The 18,524-nt window shown below is 29.5% G+C and overlaps 3 protein-coding genes across 6 annotated transcripts in view; 2 read left to right on the top strand and 1 right to left on the bottom strand.

Annotated features, from left to right (window-relative positions):
- LOC107436524 (uncharacterized) overlaps window positions 1-4,118 on the top strand; it is a 119,037-nt gene extending 114,919 nt beyond the window's left edge. Inside the window, exons 14-15 of the mRNA XM_087160830.1 lie at window positions 138-403; window positions 1,384-4,118. Coding sequence (XP_087016956.1) covers window positions 138-403; window positions 1,384-2,499 — 1,382 coding nt within the window. The 3' untranslated portion in view covers window positions 2,500-4,118. The remainder of the gene's footprint in view (window positions 1-137; window positions 404-1,383) is intronic.
- Window positions 4,119-16,220: 12,102 nt separating this feature from the next.
- Window positions 16,221-16,646, bottom strand: LOC107436519 (histone H1, sperm-like). The gene has a single exon (XM_043041599.3). It carries the CDS (start codon window positions 16,644-16,646, stop codon window positions 16,221-16,223), a length of 426 nt encoding a protein of 141 aa, XP_042897533.1.
- Window positions 16,647-17,017: 371 nt separating this feature from the next.
- Window positions 17,018-18,524, top strand: part of LOC107436518 (bifunctional 3'-5' exonuclease/ATP-dependent helicase WRN) — a 49,667-nt gene continuing 48,160 nt past the window's right edge. Inside the window, exon 1 of one of the 4 annotated variants that reach the window (XM_087160761.1) lies at window positions 17,018-17,145. The gene's annotated coding sequence lies outside the window, so the exon portion shown is untranslated. Of the gene's footprint in view, window positions 17,484-18,524 lie in introns of all 4 variants that reach the window. The other 3 variants (XM_087160775.1, XM_087160766.1, XM_087160772.1) reach the window with 3 other exon arrangements.

Below are 18,524 nucleotides of genomic sequence, written 5' to 3'. Positions count from 1 at the left end.
AAAAATTAAATACCAGTAGTAAAAAAAAAAAGATCTCTACTTAAAAATGCATTTTAAAATGACTGTAGTAATCATTTAAAAAATTTCTTGTATCTTCATAGCCAAAATGAAAACTCAAAATCACTTATTGCTTGCAGGTACAATCAAAAGAAAACCAAGTATGACTCCTAAAATACCCCTGACAAGTACGACACGTAATCTAGCCAAACAATCAGGTGAAGAAACATCTCACTTGGATGGCATGAGCAATGGGAGTGGAAGTGGTGGCAGCAGCTGCAATGGTAGCTTAAATGGAAGTCTAGGAAGATCAACATGTGGGCGCTTCAGTTTGAGAAGATCAAAGACTGATGATCGCATATCTTTTGGCAGCCTGTCTCGAAGATCACCAAAACAAAGCTTTCAAGTATGAATTTTTTATTTTATTTTATCTATTAGGCTGGTGTAAAGGTTTCCTCCAGTACCCTTTGTAGCTGACTATCGAGATTAATGAAAACTGTCTAAATTATGCAGACCTTAATATACTGTCTAAATGAGTCCGAAGTATATTTTAATTTTAGCAAAAATTTATAATAAAAGATTAAAAAACTTCCCAAATTTACTTATGCGGCTTGTTTGCTTAAAATGATAAATAATTTGTCTTGTTAATAAATAAGTTATAAACTATTAACTTAGTCGTAGAGGTGATTTATTTGACGGCAAATTTTTTAGTTCTGGCTTTTTGAAAAATGGAATTTGCATTTAAATGTTTAAGTTATAACAGGGCAGAAAAATTGAACCCAAATTTAAAAGACCTGCAAGAATTATACTGAAAAATTCTGCTCAATGTTTATATATTTCAAAAAATTGGAGAGGTTAATCAAAAATAAAATACTATGTTTTTTTCATGATTTTGTTTAACAAGGGCATCCCACAGAATTTAATTAAATTTCAGAAGCTTTTACTTTAATTGTAAAGAATTCCTCTACCTTTTTTAGATAAAAATTAAAGTTTTTAACTCAAAATAACATATTGTGTTGCATTTAGTTTGAGTGTATTTGCAATCAGACAGAAGCTTTTCATTACATATTTAAAGATACCATCTTACAACAAAATACTTACCTTCATTCATTTGATGAAACTGTATTTTGTCCCTTATTTAAATTTATTCGAGTCGCACAACAACAAGTTACAAAGTAACTTACAAACTCAAGTTACTAAAACTTACAACTACACTTACTACTTACAACTACAATTTACTACACAAGTAACTAAGCTAAGTTAATACAATTGTTTTTTAAACCTTTGGGAAATTTAAAAAAAAAAATTTGTCAACTATTTCTAATGAAGAATTAACAAATTATAATCATCATACATAACATTTTAAATTTATTGTTTGTTTTGTAGGACACACCACCTTCTACTTTGATGCGTGAAGATTTGCCTTTACCACCTCCACCACTTGAAATGCCAAATGGGTCAGATTGTATGAATTTTGACACACTTCCACCACCTCCACCAGAAGCTTTTCGTACCGATACTCTCCGCTTAGACTCTTTACCACCACCGCCACCATTGCCCGACGATGATACAGATGTTAACTGGTTAAATGAATCTAGTATCAGTGCTCTTCCTCCTCCACTATCATTACAAAATGATACTTTTGACAAAACTTCTAGCCCCGAGAAAAACTCTAAAAAGTTATCACCAGCTGTGCCACCAAAGCCCAGGAAAGGCGTCCGACGCAGGCAGTCGGAGAGTGATGCCCACGGCACACCACCGCGTCTTTCTCAGCACCATAACGGACTCATTGTAGTGAAACCAAAACCTTCTAGACAGAATATGAACTTGGAGTTATCCGTCTACGATTGTGGTGAATGGACCGATGCTTCGACACCAGGCTCTCCGCCTTGTAGAAGGACTTCTTATGCAGACAATCCGAAACCCCGTGCATCCTCACGAAGTAGACGAACTAGTGCCCCCTGTGTGCCGGCTCAGTTACAGATACATTCTATAATATCTCCATCAGACGAACCATCCAAACCAATGGCTTCTGACAGGAAATCTAGATCTCAATTCAAACCGTCGCCTCCCAAAAGAAGTGAAAATACTAAGCTTTCGTCAGCTTTCACTGCTCCACAGAGGAGGTCTGCTTCAGCCTCTGCAGCACCCTACGATCAAGAGGAATATCCGCCAGAATCTTTTCTGCGTAACCTTCAAAAAGTAATGGTCAAAAAATGGAAAGTTGCGCAGCAATTATCTTCCGACAACTCAGAAGCACCTCACCAAATTTTAGGATTTAGGGATCCAAATTGTCTGCCCATGCCCGAAGAAATTCGTCCTTTACAGAGGTCACCTTCTTCACCCCCTCCTTTACCGACACACGCAGATAAAAACCACAGGAGGTCTAATTCTCAGTCTAAGTCTGGTGCTGAAAAACCCAAAGCAGAAGCAAAGCATTCTAAAAAACATCCACCTCCACCCCCACCTAAAAGAGCAGAGAATAAATCACCGCTGTGGTGAAACATTCAGATTCTATGTAACAAATTATGTCAACTAAGATTAGAAGTGCTCAACTCTGGTGCTGTGAATATGCTCATATTTGAAAACAAGTACCTTCTTAAAGCTAAAAAATTCTTTATATAAAATTATAGGCAAGCAAATGGTGCAGATTGTTTAGGATTCAGTGATGGTCAAGTCTAGATCTATTTAAATTTCCTATTCTCAAGACATATTTATTCTCTTTTATGCAATCAATATTGTTGATTTCCTAATATTAAAAGGATTGCATTTTTCTTAGTATATGAAACCAACGGTTTATGAGTTAAGCTAAACTCTCATATTTTGTTAAATGTTGCCCAATACTACAAAATTGTAAAATCATATAACTACAAACTTAAAAAATTTGTTAACTAATCTACTTAAAAAATAAAATGATCAATATGATTCTCTTCGACCTGTTAAATATTTGCTGCTCTTCTCTCGTTTTCTTTTTTTGGTAAGAGGGAAATTTCCTAAATTCGGAATTAGGTATGAAGGATTTGTGAATTTTTAAAATTCATCCTCATGTTCTGTTTCAATAGTATTTTTAACGTTTAATACACTAAACAGTTTAGTTGAATCTGTTTATTAACTAAAATCTTTTTAAAAGATTTTAGTTAGATCTCTTAATTTGGCAGTTAATATTCTTCAAATAAATGTGCTTTTGGAAAGTTATTACGTTGCACCCATTTTAGTTGTGGAAGAGAAAAAAGATACATTAATATAACAAGACAGGTTAAACAAATGGGATTTTTTCAACAATTATTGTGAAATAGATTGCAATTGTGAGAAATAAAGAGTATACTCTCAATTTGTCTATGATTGCGCACCCACATTTAACTTAACTGACGTATATTATAGGGAGCCTTACAGATATGAGCTTATCAAACAACGCATCCAGACAGGAAGAGAGAAAATTTTATTTGATTAAGAGCGATTGTTTTTTAATACTTTTGCCTGTGAAACATCTATGTTTTCATTAATTGTTGCTAGCGCACATTTAGCATCTGCTTTGTACTTATTTATATGTTAAATTATTTGTGCCAACTCAATATATTCTAGTGACTCCAATTGGCTGGACCAATTTAATTGTAAATGCATATTTCTTTCAAGTGCACGATTTGTAAAATATTGTTATGTGATTTTTAAAAAAAAAATGACAAAATTATTATGGTTTATTACAAATTTTGATGTTTAACTGGGTTTAAGCACAAGCTGAAAAAAAATGAGCTTACTGTAAGTATATAAATAAATATATATATATATATACAATAATTGATATTTGCAATTTTAATAATGCATTACATTAAAGCTATTGAAGTACAATGGATTGTTTAAATCTTGATCAAAATTTAGAATACAAAATTTCATAAACAAAATTATCTCTTTAAAATGCTTTTTATGATAGCATTGACAATCTGCCAGAATCAATCTAATGATTTTAAAATTGAACCTACAAAAACTGTTAAAATTGTATAGTTGCATTATCACATTTATGAATTGTTGTTATGAAATATATCATTAACTTCTTTTGTAGTTCATAGTTTGAAAATATGTGTATGTATGTAATATTGCAATAAAATTATACATCATTTCTGAAATATGTTGGCATAATTTTTGAGTAAAATTATTTTTTTAACAAATAACTCTTCCAATTAAAAAAAAAAAAAACCAAAGAAGTTCAATCAGTTCAAAGGGCAAACTAAAAGAAAGTAGTAAATAAATACAGGGTGCGTAGCCAAATCTTTCAACAAAAAATAAGCACCTTTTAAGGATTTTTTAAGCACTCCAAAATACTTTTAAGCACTATATACAATAACAAAATGCAAAATAATTTTCAAAGACTTTACATGATCATGATAAAATAAATAATTTCTGACAAAGAACTATTTTCTTGATTATATTAGCCATTATAAAATGTTCCAAGAGATTTTTCGGTTCGATATCAGAGGGTGAAAAAAGAAGCCCGAAATTGAGAATGCAGCAGAGTTGCACATGAGAGTGCAACAATCTCACCGAACCCAGCTCAGTAGACGGACATGAAGGTTGACATGGTCGATTACTCCACCCCCCCCCCCACAGTACAATTGGAACTTTTTTTAAAATTATTTTAAGAATGATAGGTTTTTGAATTTTTACTACACCTTCGGGCAGGTTGAGAAAGGTGATCTCATCTGTCCTGTCCTAAACAATTTTAAGTCACAGAAACTTAAACCCTGAGAACATATCTAAACACTTTTTTCCCCTTCAAATTTGTAGTTTAACTACCACTACTATAATCTATTCCAATTCACTAGTATATAAGACGTGCTAACTCAATTCTATCTTGAGGTACCTTTAGATAGACGACTGTTTATAACTCCTCTCCCCCACATTGGTGACTTTTGGACGTGATCTGGATGTTACACATTGAACATTTGACCTGCTATTTGTGAGGGCGATATTGTTCTCCTTGCATTGTTACTACTCAATCTTGATCACACACCAATGGATCTCGTACACACTAGACTGCTAATACTAGCAACACAGGAGCGACCATGTACACAACTGTGAACTTAATACAGCTCTCACAACCAACCAGCATTAAAAAACCCCGGTGAACACAGCTCTCCCAGTCTTTTGCAAAAAATTGACAATGAATCAACTAGTGATATCCATTCTAACCCAGATAAACTTCTGGTGGGGGAGTAATGTAGTGTAACTACCACTACTATAATCTATTCCAATTCACTAGTATATAAGACGTGTTTAGCTGATTTTATTTCGAGGTACCTATTGATATATGAAGGATGGCATAGTTGATAACTCCTCTCCCCACAAATTCAACTTGAAGTGAAGCATGTTTGAGAAGAAAAATATTCTATATATTATATTCTGTTAGAAACAGAATACATTGGAAATTAACTTATGTATTTTATAATATATAGGTGCATAAATGATAAAGCATTCGATGATAAAAATGATAAGTAATACAATAACAAAAAATTTTTTATTGTAAACTCAATTTTAACAAGCTAAGTGAGTGAATGGTATTGCAAATCTACAAACATGGTTGCATCTAAAAAAAATATTAAAAAAAAGAAATTTTTATTTATTTTTGCGTAAACCTGCATTAAACAATAAATTTAACTAAGTTTTAGCGGAATTTCTAGAAGAAATCGTTAAAAAAATATTAATATAGAACCTCATTTGCTGTTTATGGTTACTAACAATTTTAATGATCATTTATATTTCAGGTTCATTTATGGATGTTTTTTATTGCAAAATATTAATTTTTTTTTTTTTGGGGGGGGGGGGGTTCTATGTACTGGCACACAAACTTATATGAATATTTGAACAAATTATAGAAGTAATAACAATGTCCCCACGTGCTTAATTTCAAAAAATAAAATTTGATTTTTCCAATTATTTCAGAAAAAAAAATCAACATAGTTCTAGACAATGTTCCTACATTTTATATTTTATTTATTAACTAATTTTCTATGAGAAAAACAGATTTTTTTTTGTTTGATGTGTTCAAAATTAAATTTTATCAGGAACAAAATATCACTAAATGAGGTTTTTTAAAAATTTTATTGAAATGTAGAGTGTTTATTAGAAATAATTTTAATAGATGTCAAAAAAATTTTTTTTTTTACTTGAATTTATCTCAACAGCTGATTTTCGTTCAGGACAAATCTAGGGTTGATCCTTAGTGCAATTTCACCTGACTTTCAGAGTAAAAATCAAATTTCCAGGCAGTTTTAAGCTTTCGTTGCACCCCCTAACCAGTGTGAATCCTATAATAAAAAATTTCACCAAATTATGTGTTGTTTCACAAATTTCTGTTTTAAAATGTTAATTGGGATTATTTACACTAAATTTTCCATGCCAATGCATGGGAAAAATAGCACACATTAAAAGTTTGAAAATGGGAGCTAAATAAAACTACACGCAGAAACCATTATATGAACTAAAACTGATTAAAGAAAAAATTCCTATCACAGGAAAAACATTTTATTTACTACAAAATCTTTTTTCAAATACAAATTATTCATTTCTTCGTCTTTTTTTTCTTCTTCATTTGAAATTGCAATACTCTCAAAACAAAATATAATAAAAAATATAACACAAACAAAAATTCAATTCCGGATTAAATACAATGACATATCAAAAGACACACTAAGATTTCATAAAAATGCACACTTGCGTTGCATTCTATTGAAATAATAAAAAAAATAAAACAACCAACTAATGTTACCACAAAGCAATAAATAAATAATAATAATCACAGAAAATTTGATCACAAGAATAGCATAAATATTTCGAAAAAATATATAAAATTCAAAGGAAAAAAAATTTATTCAAACACAAAATTAATATTTTCAGTACAATTTTTTTCCCTTTTTCAATAATTCAGATTATAATGAATAGAAAAATGTGCTGAAACTGGAGTAAGAAGGTTCGTAAAGTTCTTAGCATTCTCTCTTATTTATAAATGATAGGTAACTCTTTTATACATTCCAAGTGCACTTAGGAAAGAGTGAATAGAATGTAATATTGATGACTATTTACAACATTCGATCCAAGAAAAATGTGATAAAATTTTTAATTGCAATTTATTTGTGAAAAATTGTGTAGTCATTTTGAAAAGTTAAAGAAAAATAATTAATCTTTTAAACATTGTTCTAAAAATTATTACTCTTTATGGTTGACAAAAAGTTAATGTGATGATATTAGACATTAGTGAAAATTTTAAAACTTTGAAGAGAAAAAAAAGTAGTAATGTAAAAAAAAAAACTTCATTGTAAAGGATCATTTGAGTGAATTTCTCATAGTTTTATGAAAATAGAAGGAAAAAAATATATATTCTTTACTACGCACTTCAAAAGTACATTAAACTTTTTTTTTTCCTTTTAATAGTCGGTATTCATTTTAAAACAATACTACGATATATAAATATCATAATCAAATTTTAATAATTTAGAAATATACTTTTAAAAAGAAAAGGAAATATAGTAGATCTTAGATAAATCTACAAAAACTCCAACTTAAAAATTTAAATGCTAGTGTTTTATTCAAGCAAAATTTTTCTTGTCATTTAAATATATCCCAACATTTCTCAACTTTCTAAGCTCAATTTCATAACTTCTGGTTGCAAACAATTGGAATTCACACATAATTACACCAAATGTAGCAATTTTGGGTCAAATAGTTGTCAAGTACTAGTTATACTAAAAACACTAAATTAAGTGGCATAACAGCCCAAGCTCATCCTAGTTTCCTTGAACTTGGGCACTGGAGCAGATGTGCTAATTGAGTGGTCAACCAAAAGCGGTACCCCTAGTGCTTAGTCCCCAAGCGTGCTTGGAACTAATTTTATGGACTCACTGAAGGGATGAAAGATTGAGTCAACCTTGCAAGGTTCGAAGATAGAACCTCAGACCTGTGGCACAGGAGCATGAAGCACCACAACTAAACCACCTGGCGTCAATAATTGTTTAACATGAAATAATAGTTAATCTTTTGCTAACAGGTATTTTGATTCAACATTCTATAGACAGTCCATGCAGGAGGCCCATTTTCCACTATTTTGATACAGGCACAATAAAAATCAAAAGGAATTTTTTCAAATCATTACATTAAACAAACTGAATTTTTTAAAAATAAAATTAGAAAATTTTTAATCAATAAATAAATACAGGGTTATTCATAATTCCCTCTGGGTAGGAACTGGACTGTCACATTGATGTATGCCGCGTGACCAAGGGTTCACACATAGAATGTATGTAAGTAAAACTTGAATAGTTTCGGACGTGTTTCTTTTTTTTTTTTTTTTGCTATAACGCTTCGAAACCCCGGAGGGAATTATGAATAACCCTGTATATTCTTTAGAGTGTGATTGTTTTTATAAGTTTAATTTCATTGTAGGAAGCTTTTTTTAAAAATTTCTGTAAGGAATTATGAAAGGAGAGGTGCATGTACATTATTATATATTTCAAAATAGACTATAAAACAAAAGGAGACAAAAAGTGTATAAGGGTGGTAATGAAACTTTTAAAAATGTTGTTCATGTATATCAGTGATAAAGAAAGATTATTACTATCCAGACTAAAGGTCTGGTTTCTTAGGACAAGCGCCTTATCTGGGCGTCAGCGGGACGACAACGTCCTGCTGACGCCAACAAAATACTGGTTTGTTAGCTCAAGGCCTGGTTTCTCAGAACTAGCGCCTTATCTGGGCGTCAGCGGAAAGTTGACATAGAGCTGACGCCAAAAAAATACTTTTTTGTTAGCTCAGCGTGAGCAGTCGGTCCAACGCAGACATTATCTCTCATTGCGCATGCGTTAATAACGTAAACAAATATTTATTTTGAATTCGTATTGAGTTTGTTATTGTCGACCAGTGTTTTAGAGAAAAAATAATGACTTTGTCCAAGAAAAAACACATTATAGCTGAGCTAAATGAAGAGTGCTGTGTTTAATGAAGAAGCTATGTTTAATGTCAAAATCAAAATTTTGGCTGATTTCAATGTGCTGTAGGATGTTGTCCGCCATTGCTGCTGTGGTTAACGTCACGTTGTAATCCAACTGCAGTTGAGTTGGTCGGCAATTGTAGTTCAAGATGAGCGTTCGATGACGTATACTATCAAACTCACAAATGGACCAATCAGAGGTTAGCGCTGATTTCCAGCTGACGGCGTCCTGTCCTAAGAAACCAGGCCTTAACTTAACTTGATTGTTATTTTTTTATTTTTTCAAACTATAAACTATTTTGCTCTTCAATGGATATGAATTTCCCATATTGCCACCCAATCTTTAAAATTCATTAGAATCAGAGCTCAAACAAAAAATTGCTTTTTTATTTAAGCTGTGATCATTTTATAATAATTAGGTAATATTTTCAAGCAAATTTTCAATTTAAGTTATGATATTGTTTTTATATAATGTTAAGCATTATTAATACCAGGGTATCTGCTACATTTTAGATTTTCAAATTCATGACTTTCCATGACTAATTCCAAGAATTTTTCATGACTTAACGAAGTTACTATTTTCTCCGACAAACACAACAATAAATTTAAAAAAGCATCATAACATTAATTGAAATGATAGGTATAACCAGAACTGTTATACTCTGCATCCTCATATTTGCAGATTTTAAATTAAAAAAACAGGGTAAAGAAAGAGTTGAGGCAATAAAATAGCTGAATAAAATGCATAAGCAAATATTTTTCTTTTCATCTGCAGAATTATATTCTAAAGATTCTTTTCTTGTTAATCGGAAAGGAAAGAAATACTCCTGATTCTTCTGTTCTCATTTCGGATTATAAAAAAATTTGCCAATGACTGGCTTGCTTCAGCTAGAATTTTAAATTGATAAAATAAAAAAATTAATAACAACAAAAATTTTGAAATCACAGAAGCTAAAAGATAATTCGCTCTAAAAATGATGCCCTTTCCTTCATTTTTTTTAAAGAACACCATAATTTTTAAAGAAAATGACAAAAACATTTTATACTTTAATAAAATATGACTGGGAGGGGGATTTTGTTACAAATTCAGATATTCAGAACACCATGAAATTGGGGGAAGGGTAAATTTCATTTTAAAAATTAGATTTTTAAATTCATGACTTTCCATGAATTTTTCTTAAAAAAATAGTTAAAATCATGGCTTTCCAGGTGTGCGGGTACCCTGCAATACATTTTACCAGATGCTTTGGTTGGATATTGCAAAAAAAAAATATTTGATTTAAACTAAATATACATGATTTTTTCTATTTTTAAAATTGTTAGCTTTGTCAAGCTTGTTTTGATCATAATAAATGAGATATGTACACGCAGTTACAGCGTTGTAACTTGTAACAACATACAAGGTAAACATATTTAAAAATATATATTTTTAATTTATTGGGCATTATTAAAATTAAATTTTTAATAATTTTGTCTAGGGCAATTTTAATAATGTATCCACGTCTTTGTCTTAAAATCTAAATTAAACATTTCAGGATGAAAACAAATGCCGAAAAACCAAACATTGCTAAAAAAAATAAAATAAAAATAAGATTCTGATGCAAATAAATAAACAAAATAATTTTTCATTTCTAAAACGAAATAACTTATAAAGCATAGACTATTTAAAATATCTAAATACCATTTGAAATGCAACATAATTCTTGGAAGGTGAAATAATTAAATGCAAAAAATTACGAAAATAAATACAAAAATTATGTTGAAAAACTTAAAGTAATACAAAAAGGAAAGATAATGAAAAAAGAGAAAATTTAGAAATTACTTCTAAAAATTAAATTTTAATCAAAATGAACAATTGCACTAACAAGGAAAATAATAAGTTAATAAGATAACAACAACTTCCACATCTTCACTTTAGTAAGAAATCTGAAATAGAAAAGGATTGCTCCCTTTATAATAACATTGCATTAGCAATATCAATTTCAAATGATCAATAAATTATCACACTATAACTTGCAAAATATCCTCACCCGTACAATAAAATTTGTGCAAAACTTTACAACTGTCTAGTTTAGATTAAACTCTCTCCTCTAAATTCTTTTCATTAGCTTTAAAAATACAAAACTTTACGTCGATAGGCTAAAAATTTGCCTTACATTTAAAAACAATTATTTTTCATAAATAAAGATGATAAAAAATAAAAATATAAAGAATGAACGTGATTTTTAAACATTAGATAGAATGAATTCTCAGAATTGATAATAAAAGATTCAAATTACTAACATCTAGATTTCAAGATAAACTGTGATATTGTGCAATTTTTTAAATTTATATGTGATTTTAAAATTTACATTATTTATTAAAAAAAAAATTTCTGAAATACACAATAAGATGCTTAAAAGAACAATAATACATATAGATGCATTCAATTTCAAAAGAAAAAAAATTATTATTAAAAAGGAAAGAAATTGATTAATTTGAACGAATGACCAAGCATAGACAATATGAAATATTTTTAAATTATAAAAATTAACTGACGTATTAACAACAAAATAAAATACACAGAAACATTAATTAATGGTAATAAGTAAATAGGTAATCACACTTTGTCAATAATGTTATGTTATTAATATTTTAGGGCAACATGTATTAGAAGATTAAGGAATTCTATCATAACTAATAAAACATGAAGTTGTAATCAGTCATAATACTAAGATATAAATAGCTCTTTTAAAATAATTTTTATATAAAAGACATATCAAGTTAGGAATTATAAGAAGCAAGCTCAAAAATCACAGATAATTTATCAAAGATATGAATATACTCAATGTTATTACAGTCAAACCCCGCTATAGTGAACCTTCGAGAGATTGAAATTTCGGTTCACTATATCCGTTCCCCAAACAATTTTAACTAATGGTTCCGAACACCTCCTTTTTTTTATACATTATTTAAATAAATAACCAATAAAATGAAATACATAATACATAGTAACCAGAGCCGGATTATACCTTTCGTAGGCCCTAGGCACAGAGCCGGATTATATCTTTCGTAGGCCCTAGGCATAGCCGTTTTTGGGCCCTCCCCTCCTTCCCCAACTCCTCCCCTCTTTTCAAAATATATGCTAAAATTTTCTTGCATATTTTTTTAAAAATATTTTTATTAATATGGATTTTAATTTACGAATTTGTTTATCGAACTTTATCTGCAATACCGACAAGTGTAATGCATAAAGTAAGAGAAAAAAGAAAGGTACTCCTAACTTTAAAGAGAAAAAAAAATGGTAGAAATATAACATTTAAAAGAATAAAAAAATTTACAAGTTTAGACAAGAAAAACAAGTTTAAAAAATACAAAATTCTCATATTTATTTTTTAAAAATAATTACAATTCCTAAATTAACTTATATAAACAAAACCAATGATTAAATAACGCAGTATATTTCATACCTAATTAAATGGGAGGGAAACAATAAAATAAAAGGAAAACTTATTAATCTAAATCAAAACACTTGAAAACTATCGAACCGAAACGATAGTTAAAAAAGACACTAGCATAAATATTACAACCCGGAACAAGGCAAGATCAACGGAATTTAAAAAAAAAAAAAACCTAATGATAAAATTTATGAATAAAAAGAATTTATTGAGTGCGAAATTTATTGTGAAAAGAAAAAAAAATCAAACGTAGTGGAATCAGAAAAACAAAACTGTTTTTCTGATTCCACTACGTCTGATTTTTTTAAAAAAATTTTTTCTCCCAAGTTTTTCGTAGGCCCCTGAATTTCGTAGGCCCTAGGTGCCTATAGGTTAATCCGGCCCTGATAGTAACAAATAATGTGCTAACTTGCTTTTATTTTTTATTACTCTTTGTCTTGTGTACAAAAAAAATTAGCAATCTTTAGCTGATGCAGGGAAAAATTTGTCCATACATCTGCCTGGGTAGACCTTTCTTTAGGTATGGAAAAGTGTGATAAAAGAAGCAAACAAGAGAAAATGCTTATCACTACATTCCACTTTATAGATGGTTTTAAAAATCAGTATAAGTATTTATATTGAAGTAGACATTTAAACATTATTTAAAAAAATGAAGAAAAAAAATCAGTCAAAGACAGAAAATATCCAGCTTTCTCATTTTTTTAGTTCACTATATCCACAAAAAATAACATTATACGAGTATAGCAAGGTACGGGACCTAACATTTCATTCTCTACATCCAGGAGTTCACTATAAACCGTGTTCACTATAGCAGGGTTTGACTGCATTATTTATTTATCTTTCTCCTTTTTTTAAAAACTTTAGAATAAGCAGATAACATCTACTTAAACACTTCTAAGCTCATACCTCGTCAATTGACATGATCACGCAAATCAGATTTTTAAAAAAGAATTATCTAAACTAATTGACAAAAATAAATAGGTTTAAAAAAACTTTTTAGGAGGATTAAATAGAAGAATAGCAATATAATGTGGCTATCTAGTACATATTTATTCTAAATAAATGTTTCATTGAAATACCTTCTAAAAGTTTTAATCTAAAACATTTTTTAAGTACACATTAACCATTTCACATTTGAATTAGTAATAGAAAAATCATCAATTTATTTGATCATAAGGAAGATAAATTAAGAAATTAGGTTTCTAACAAAAAGTTCCCTCATTAAGAAAATTCAATCACCAATAACATAATCATAAAAAATGCAAAATATTTAATTTATGACTTCAAAATATTTTACATTTTTAAATTATTATAGAATCCAAAACTAAATTGTTATAAATTGTACTTACTAACATTGATAACTGATCTTATTTAAAGATTACTACACATTTCAAAAGAATGAGTTAAAAGTTCACATTTAAAATACACAAATGATTTTTCAATTTGAACACTTTTATAGAGTGCAGAAAGGTTACCTAATTGCATTTTAACAACATTTACTGAAGTTTATATAGTTTTAAAAACAATTGCTTTTAATCTCATGTTAAAATACTTTTAAATTTCTTTTATAAAAATCATAACTTAAATTTATTTTTGACAGAGATGGCAAACTTGCAACTTAACTTTTACGCCTAAACAATTTAGATTTTAACAAAGTTCAATTATTCAGATATTTTTAAAGGGTTTTGAAAGTGTAGATACATCAGGTCAGTACTTTTACTTGAAGTTTTTGGAGCTCTCCTCAAGGTATTACAACAATAAAAACTTTTGAAAACAAACAAATTTTAATACAAAATATTTTCCAATGCAACACCAACCAACGGTATTTCTCATTGTAACTTCTTCATCGAAATAAAAATTCAAATGAAATATACATTTAGAAATTTAAAATTTGATTAGTGTATTAGTGAAATTGAAGTAGAATGGGTACAAATGTTAACTATAACTAGAATGGGTACAAATGTTAATATAAAATATTTTCCAACGCTAAACTAAAAACAGTATTTCTTATTGTAATGTTTTCATCAAAATAAAAATTCATAAGAAATATATATTTAGAAATTAAAAATTTGATTAGTGCATTTGAAGCAGAATGATTTAACCAGATGGGAACATTCCCTATTTTTCTAAGAATCATGAATTATATTTCATTTCTTTAAGATCTAAACTTATTAATTGTTTTAATTTTTAGGACAGATTGTACAAAATATTGATAAAATAATTATTGTTAAATAAAGAATAATGATGTCACAAGAAAACTATGAATTAGATAGGTTGAAAAGTCGACTGTTAAATGATTTACTTTTTATAAGTTGAAATAATTTAGAGCTCCCTCCTAAAGTTTTGTATCGTGGAACTAATCCAATAACAAAAAAAAGGAGATTAAGTAATATACGTCAGGGGTCTGTCCAGACATTTTGTTAAAGGTCCGGTTTTTGTAAAATTTTGGAAAAATTACTCGTAATTTGTGAATATAAATTAAACGTTAAGTCACATTCTTTCAACCAGGGTTCAGCTTTCATGAATTAAATAAGTGCAAATAGGGTCCGGATATTGCATAAAACTTTTTCAAGGAGTTTTTAAATTGTAAATAGATACCAGATGATGCTCAGCACTGTAAAATTATGACAAAAATAAATTTTCAAAAATAAACAGCAATTGCTACTTCAAAATTTGAGATGCAACATACAAATATTTGGTATTTAGCCTACACTGCTGAACGCAGAATATTCATTTTGAACGAATAATGGAAGAAGCGTCTGCTGAAAATAAAACTTAATTCATTTACATCCATCTTTCTTGTTTTCGCCCTTGGAAAGGGTTTATTCAATTAACAAAACAATAATGAAGATAAACAAATTTGTGAAGGGTCCGAATAAAAGAAAAATCATTTTGTGAAGGATCCGTTTTTAAGTTAAAATATTTTGTGAAGGGTCCGTTAATGGACCCAAATTTCTTCTAAACAGACCCCTGTACGTTTATTATTTTTAATGATGAAATATTAATAGTCATTACTTAAAAACATGAAAAAATTAAACATTTTGATAATTGGAGAAAAAAAAAGGGGAAAGATTTCTGTGTCTACACTTACACTAACGAAATCACCAAGTTTTGTGACTTCCGAGCTGTGGCCCACGAGAGACTAAAAAAACAACTCAGGTAGAAACTAACTTAAGAGATATAACTCATACTTGTCCCCACAAAAACTTCTTTTAATTTTTTTTCAAGTTTGGCATCTTAGTTAGAGGAGTTGGCATAAACAGGTACCGTTATCATAATATTCCCAAAAACTGATTTCATTTGTGGGGATAGCGTGATCTGCCACTACAATCGGAAAGGCTTAAAATTGATTTCAATTGCGAGAAAAAAAATTTTAAAACATAGAGGTTTGCCCAGAGGGGCTATGATTCATATCCTTCAAGTTTGTTCCTTCCTGTGATGTTTTCTTTAGTTTCTCGCAGGCCGCTCCCGTAATTGTCAAAACTTGTGAAGGAAATCTCCCCTTATTTGTAATGAAATCCCCAGTATAGTTTATTATAAATAGATAATGCACGAATTCTAAAAAACAGTTATTAAAGTGTTAAATATAAAATTTGTGAATAAAAATGCAAATATTGAGTTTTAAATACCCAAGCACAAAACAAGCCATTGGAAAGCTTGAAATTAATAGTTTGAAATAAGTGTACAATTATTAATAAAAAGGATATTTTGCGATGAAAACAGTGAATGTAAAGACGTCTTGGTGAATTTTATTCCCATGAAAGTCGTATGCAAGTCACTCAGTTGATCTGAGTTTGTTTACACTCAAAATTTCACACAGCTCGTCTTGATTTCTTTTTGGGTGCTTTCTTCTTCTTCATTTCAGCAGAAGCCGGCTCACTATTAGATTTTGAATCAGAAACTTCGGTTTTACTTTGGTTTGGATACCTGGCCAAAAGTTCGCTCATTTTAAACTTCATACTGCCCCCAAGTCGAAAAGAACCAGCAGCTCCTTTTCCTTTAGTTTGTACGAGCGTTCCAGACGCTACGGCAAAGATCAAATACTTCTTTACGTGTAATGATAAGTTTTTTATTTCGATATTAAAAAACTGCGAGATATATTTCTTAATCGCTTGGACAGAAGAACCGTTTCGCTCATTCAACATAGCAATGGCTAATAAGACCATCTCAGAAACCTTGGGATGCTTACTTCCAGTGGCAGACGTTACATTTTTATCAGGTTTCTTTTTTAAATTCATTTTTGAATTATAAGTCTAACTCAAATTCAATAAAAAGAGAAAAGTGGAAAATAAATAAAAATCGAAAAACGATTTTCTCTTGGAACAAATCATAACAATGGAGTTGAGAGGTATCATATCTTCTATCTGCAGTACATTACGATTTCCTTTCCTGATAAATATGAGTTTTGATAATGTAAGTAAGTTAATAAATGTAATTTTAGATATTAATCAGACACATACATGTATTTTTTAGTACATTATTAATTATTACATTCTGAAAAATTTCAAACGTTTACGATTGAAAACTCACTAGTTTTGCACTAATTTTCTATAGATTTCTCTTTACTCGATAAAACTTTTTAAACGGTATAAATGCTTTAAGTTTAATCAGATTTTAGACATGCGTGAAATTTTTACTTGAAATAAATGGCAATGAAAAGTTTAAATTAATGGCGCTTTTCCAATAATGTTTGTTTTGATATCTTTTCAATTAAGTTAATTTTTCCTCCTAAAACTTGTAACTATACATTTTATTTATTCATATTTTAAGTTTAACATTAAAAAAAAAATTAGAATTAATATTATTTTTCTGGGAATAAATTTTGAGTTTGTGAAAAATCTCACTTGATATTTATTCTGTCAATGCTTTTTGATATTTTATCTACAGAACACTTTAACTTCACTTACAGAATAGCACGCCTGAACTCTTTTAAATCTTGTAAAAAAATTATATATGTTTTGCCTTTGACAATTTTTGTTTAACTTATTATTTTAATTCCGTTGTTTAAAATCAGCCTCAAACAATGGCTGGAGATTTATGGTTATATTGTATTTATATAACTTAGCTACTGTCAGGTTTCAACTTCCATTCCTTCATGTTTATATAACAATTTCTATAAATACAAGAGATGTTTTCCATATTAATACCTGTTCGCGCCAATTGAGATGCCCAGTTTTTTAATATGGAATAATTTAATAAAAGAGATGATTTCCATGCTGGAACCTGTGCCAAAATAATCACCAAGGTTTGGGTGATGGTAACCATCCCTTGGGTGAAGTTTAAATATTTTTTTTCTTCTTAAATGTATGTAAATTTAAAATCTCCTTGGTGACTGCAGGTTGTGAGAAGAGGTACTGATATGGAAATACTTCAAAATAAAAGATATATGTTGCCTTGCCTGACATGGTGCATAGTGTTTTTTAAAAGTGCTTACTTTCATTTTTTAAGAGCCTTTATAGGTGCTTTTTTCATGGGGTGTTTTTAAAAAGTGCTGAATTTTCCTTTTTCGAAAATGAGATTTTCTTTTTTTACCATATCAATTTTCGCTGCGTATTATGCAAAAAGCGTGATTTTCACATTGTTCTATTCAATGCTTTCACAATTCATTCAACCACAATCCATTTCGGCGTACCGTTGGTCCGTAATGTATGATAGTGCCAATCATGTTACATATTTGATGAATTACTTGGGAGTCTGCATTTTATCATAACCATGTTTAGTCTTTGAAAATTATTTTTTTTTTAATGTATATAGTACTTAAATATGTTAATTGAGTGATTAAAAAGTGCTTATTTTTTGTTGAGAGATTGACGCTCCTACCTGAGGTAGATACGAGTTGTGAGTTTTCTCTTTTTTGTGTTTTATTTTGGATTAATTTTGTATTGTGATCAGGTTAGTCTAATTAGCTATCCAATTGTCCCTAAGCCCAACTATATTTTAAACGAACAAAAGAAAATAATAAAAAATATGCTGTGTTTTGCCCGGGGTGGTTACAATTTGTACCTTTCGAGTTTGTTCTCTCTTGTGATAGTTCTTTTAGTTTCTCGCGGTTCACTGGCTGACAGTTGCTGAAGCTTGACGTTCTATCGCAGAACACAGTATCGCAGAACATCTTC

The sequence above is a fragment of the Parasteatoda tepidariorum genome, chromosome 1 (genome assembly GCF_982258835.1).
Source record: "Parasteatoda tepidariorum strain Cologne lab strain chromosome 1, Ptep-v5.0, whole genome shotgun sequence".
Taxonomy (NCBI): Eukaryota; Metazoa; Arthropoda; class Arachnida; order Araneae; family Theridiidae; genus Parasteatoda; species Parasteatoda tepidariorum.
Note: the sequence above shows the minus strand (reverse complement) of the source record. Positions and strands in the feature narration are given on the sequence as shown.

What these genes read in the sequence shown, in the direction of transcription:
- LOC107436519 (XM_043041599.3), bottom strand. Translation starts at nt 16,646, where the DNA reads ATGAATTTAAAAAAGAAACCTGATAAAAATGTAACGTCTGCCACTGGA.